Raw genomic sequence first — 4,425 nt, 5'->3', positions numbered from 1 at the left:
GTACAGCACGCTTCTCTCACACCGAGTCAAATCCAAACATGGCTTGATGAGGAAAAGTGGAAGTGAAGACCTCACTGTAGGGAGTATAATCTAGGGAGATAATAAATGGAAAAAAAATGAACACACCTTACACCCGTGAGCTTTCAAATTTTTAAAAATCAAAATAAAATAAATAGCCTAATAAACTAATTCAAGTTAAAATAACTGTTAGCGAAAGCCTCAAAGGTGTCATAATATTCGCCTAACGTTACATTACTGTCAGGAGCTTATCATAGAGCGCTTCATCCGTAACCCGGTCATATTTTCCTGAACTTTGATTTCAAAGGAGGTCGTTACTGGAAATGTTCCTCTGTTTTCCGGTGCTGATAAATCTGTGCTCGCAGACTCTGTAAACTGCGAAGTGAAAAAATTTAATTGTTATATTAAATTATGACATAAATCTGATTATAACCCAGCAGGACAGTCTTCGTGGTATTCAAACCAAAAAGAAAAAAGAAAACACGGTGATACGGTGGGGAATGGGACAGAGAAGGAATTCAGCAGCGCAACACAACAACCGGCCGACAAAGCGAGCCGGTCTCCCGGCTTGGCTTGTCTGCTCTCTCCCTTTCGCTGGGTCTCACACGCCGACCAATAGCGCAAGTTCTATAACGATGTTGACATATTCACACAACACTGGCTGAGGCAGGGTGGTGTTTCACGGCAAAGCCCTTTTTAGTTTCCAAACACCTTTTTATAAGTCTGAAGTCTGTCCCCTCCACCCGACCTGTTAAAACCACGCCCACGCAGCCACACAATTGGTCCGAAAGCGTCAAAGAGCCAATCAAACCGAGCGCTGCTACTCTCTGTTGCATACACATCCATACAGTATGAAGCCCTATGGGCCACAGAGGCGCTAGGAAAATCACGGAGCTGGGACCTTACCACCTCTCTTTCTCTCTCTCTCTCTCGCTGGCCGTCAGCGGACTCCTTTCTTTTGCACACGTCTTTCCCTGAAATGTGTGTGTGCGTGAAAGGGAGAGGAGGAATAAAGTGTGTGCGCGCGTGTGAGGGTACATGTCCGGAGCGAGTAAAGGCAGGGGGATTATTCGGCGCTATCGAAATATTTCAACACGTCGCTTTCGCTGCAGGACTGAAGCCAATAAGAGGGAACCCATTTTAACAGGAATGCCGATATTGTAAACAGCAGCAGAAGAGAAGGAATGCACCGCAGTCAATTAAGTGACTCACCTCACTCGGTTTAATTCGACTAATGTCCGAAAGACGCAGAAAGTTGTCCAATGCGCGTTAACCTCCGAAGAAAATCGGCCTGGCAGCACTCTTGAAGATTAATGGAGAGCACTTGTACATTTCACTTTGCAGACTTTTGACCAACGATTCGGCAAATGACTGCAGAGATTTCCCGGCAACTTGGGAAAAAATAGTGGATGCTTGTTCTCGTCGAGTTCAAGGAGGAATTTCCAAAAAGCTTTCCAACTCCAGATTTGTTTTGATTTTTGCTTCTTATTTTGCCATCATTTGGCTCTGTCATACGCGAGCCTTAGTGTTCTAAGAAGTATTGCTTTCAATCCAGCCAGTCGTCTACGTTTGTTGCCTGCTCTTGGATGAACTTCCTGATGAGAGATCCAGTCATACAAGGATCAAGTATGGCATATCATCCGTTTATACCTCACCGGGGTCCGGAATTTGCCATGAGTGCGATGCTGGGTCACCAGCCTCCCTTCTTCCCGGCCCTGGCTCTCCCTCCCAGCGGCTCCCTCTCTTTGCCGGGCGCCCTTGGAAAGCCGATCATGGACCAGCTGATGGGAGCCGCGGAGACCGGCCTCCACTTCTCCTCGCTGGGACATCAGGCTGCTGCCGCACACCTCAGGCCTCTGAAGACTTTAGAGCCTGAGGAAGAGGTGGAGGACGACCCAAAAGTTCACTTGGAAGCCAAGGAGCTTTGGGAACTCTTCCACAAGAAGGGCACTGAGATGGTGATCACAAAATCCGGAAGGTGAAACATGTTTTTGTGTTTATTCAAATAATTTAAAAAACAACAACAACAACGCAGAATCCTGTTGTGTGTGATCAAAATGTGGGATGTTATGTCATAGCCTGAACACACACAGATACATTACAATTACTACAATTGCTTTAGAAGAACAAGTATAGAATAATCCTTTAATTGTCCCACAAGGGGAAATTTGGTTGTAACAGCAGCCAAAAAGACACATATACAAGCAAACACACAGGACACAGAACAGAAACATACACAATTTTTCTTACATATTTACATTAAGGACAATGGTTACTATATACAGAGAGTACTGTACAGTTATTAAATTAAATAAAAAAGCCTTTACACTCCTCTAAGTTCAACTGGTTACGTTGACATTTCAGTCTAAATATGCCACAAATATAACGCTGAAACTGCATTTTTTTTAGTTATAGAGTAAAACAGCAAAGATCGGCCATTTCTGATATCTATTTCTCGCTTGGAAAATAAAGAGACCATCTGTAGCTACAGTGTAAATTTTCGTGTTCACACAGCCTGCAAAGACACTTTACTAGGACGTGTTTATTGGTGGAAAACAGCATACACTCGCATAAAATAAAAGGGATTATGCATGCAACTCATGAATTATTAATATTAAACCTTGTCTTTCATTAGTTTTGAAAGATCTATACACAGCTTATGATATAAAATATGGCTTGATAATATTTTTTTTACCCACTGCCCTTTTTATCTAAATTTTCTGTTGTCAGAATACTCTATTAAAGTGGCTCATAGAGCTCTGACTAAATTAATTTTATCATCACGGTAATCTTATTGTGTGTGTGTGTGTGTGTGTGTGTGTGTGTGTGTGTGTGTGTGTGTGTGTGTGTGTAGGCCTTTCGTGACATTAAGAATCAAGACATCATTTATTAATTGGAGAGTTTATACTCATAATATATTTGTTTACCAACACATACTTACATAAATTAATAGCAGGCTGTCACACTGAGATTATAGCGGTGTAATACACTTCTTAAAATCTAGACCTTAGTTTATTTACGTGTACCTAAAAAACATTGTGTTTTTTAAAATATCGTTTGATATTTTACCCCGTGATTTATTTTGTAACGCATTCGTGTTCATAATATATTTTTGTTCTGTCACAGGCGGATGTTCCCTCCGTTCAAAGTGAGGTGCACTGGTCTGGACAAGAAGGCAAAGTACATACTCTTGATGGATATAGTTGCAGCCGACGACTGCAGGTACAAATTTCATAACTCCCGCTGGATGGTGGCAGGAAAGGCCGACCCCGAAATGCCAAAGAGGATGTACATTCACCCGGACAGTCCGGCTACTGGTGAACAGTGGATGTCAAAAGTCGTCAATTTTCACAAGCTCAAGCTGACAAATAACATCTCTGACAAGCATGGATTTGTAAGTTCAACTAATGTATGTCAATTTCCCTATTTATCAACTTACCGCTTTAGTAAACACATGTCGTCATGATTTAAAATTGATTGTTTTATTTTAGTACAGTTTGTTTGTTTGTTTTTTTAAATGAGCACCTAAAAGACCCGTTTACAAAAATAAAAATGTCAAACGTGGTCATGTTGAGATATTTTGTAAGAGTTTTTTTTTTATTTATTGCAAGTATTAAGCTTGACATTTAAACTTGTTTTAGTGCAGATATGGCTCGATTTGTCTATTTTAATACGAAGAGAGCTTATGTTTTAACAAACTAGCGATCCTAAAAAGTAACACAGAATAAACAAATCTCTTTGTATTGTGAGCCTTTTATAATTGCTCATGGTTGTGACTGTGTGTGTGTTGCAGACCATTCTTAACTCGATGCACAAATATCAGCCCCGGTTTCACATTGTGAGGGCCAACGATATTCTCAAACTCCCGTACAGTACCTTCAGGACTTATGTTTTTCCTGAAACGGATTTCATTGCTGTGACCGCTTATCAAAATGACAAGGTAAGCGCAATTATTGCCCAGAGGTCTGCTAAACTTATATTCTGAATTTTTTTTCTCAAATGTAGCCTCCCTAGCCGTGCCAGACGCGCTTTCCTTTCTGCTCTGCACCTTTTTGTTGTCATAAAATATGAAAGACGTCATATTTGTTTGAGGCTGGGAGCTTGGAGTATCATAACGTGGGTCAGGGTTTGGCGAGTGAGGGATGGGGGTTGCGACTAGGTGCCACATCCACCAGTCTGTGGTAGGAAAGTCATAATTGAGAGGAATGTTGTGTAGGTTATCTTTCTTTTATTTAATCACGTGGAAAGGATTTGGCTCAGACCCAGACCCGCTCTCGTTCTCCCTGTCTTTGCATTTGTGATTGCAGGCTGTCTGTGTGTGTGTGTGTGTGTGTGTGTGTGTGTGTGTGTGTGTTATTGTGTGTGTGTCTCTGTGTGTGTGTGTGTGTGTGTGTGTGTGTGGTGTGT

General features: G+C 41.6%; 1 protein-coding gene across 2 annotated transcripts in view; it reads left to right on the top strand.

Moving 5' to 3' along the window:
* Positions 1-850: 850 nt before the first annotated feature.
* tbx3a (T-box transcription factor 3a) overlaps positions 851-4,425 on the top strand; it is an 8,919-nt gene continuing 5,344 nt past the window's right edge. The window contains exons 1-3 of one of the 2 annotated variants that reach the window (XM_005930062.3): positions 851-1,996; positions 3,145-3,412; positions 3,812-3,958. In XM_005930062.3, the coding sequence (XP_005930124.1) occupies positions 1,605-1,996; positions 3,145-3,412; positions 3,812-3,958 (807 nt within the window). In that variant the 5' untranslated portion in view covers positions 851-1,604. Of the gene's footprint in view, positions 1,997-3,144; positions 3,428-3,811; positions 3,959-4,425 lie in introns of both variants that reach the window. The other variant, XM_005930061.3, reaches the window with a different exon arrangement.

The sequence above is a fragment of the Haplochromis burtoni genome, unplaced genomic scaffold (genome assembly GCF_018398535.1).
Source record: "Haplochromis burtoni strain Fernald_Lab_line unplaced genomic scaffold, NCSU_Asbu1 Contig_72, whole genome shotgun sequence".
NCBI classification, from domain to species: domain Eukaryota; kingdom Metazoa; phylum Chordata; class Actinopteri; order Cichliformes; family Cichlidae; genus Haplochromis; species Haplochromis burtoni.
The sequence above is the reverse complement of the archived record's forward strand: the minus strand, read 5'-3'. Positions and strand labels throughout refer to the sequence as shown.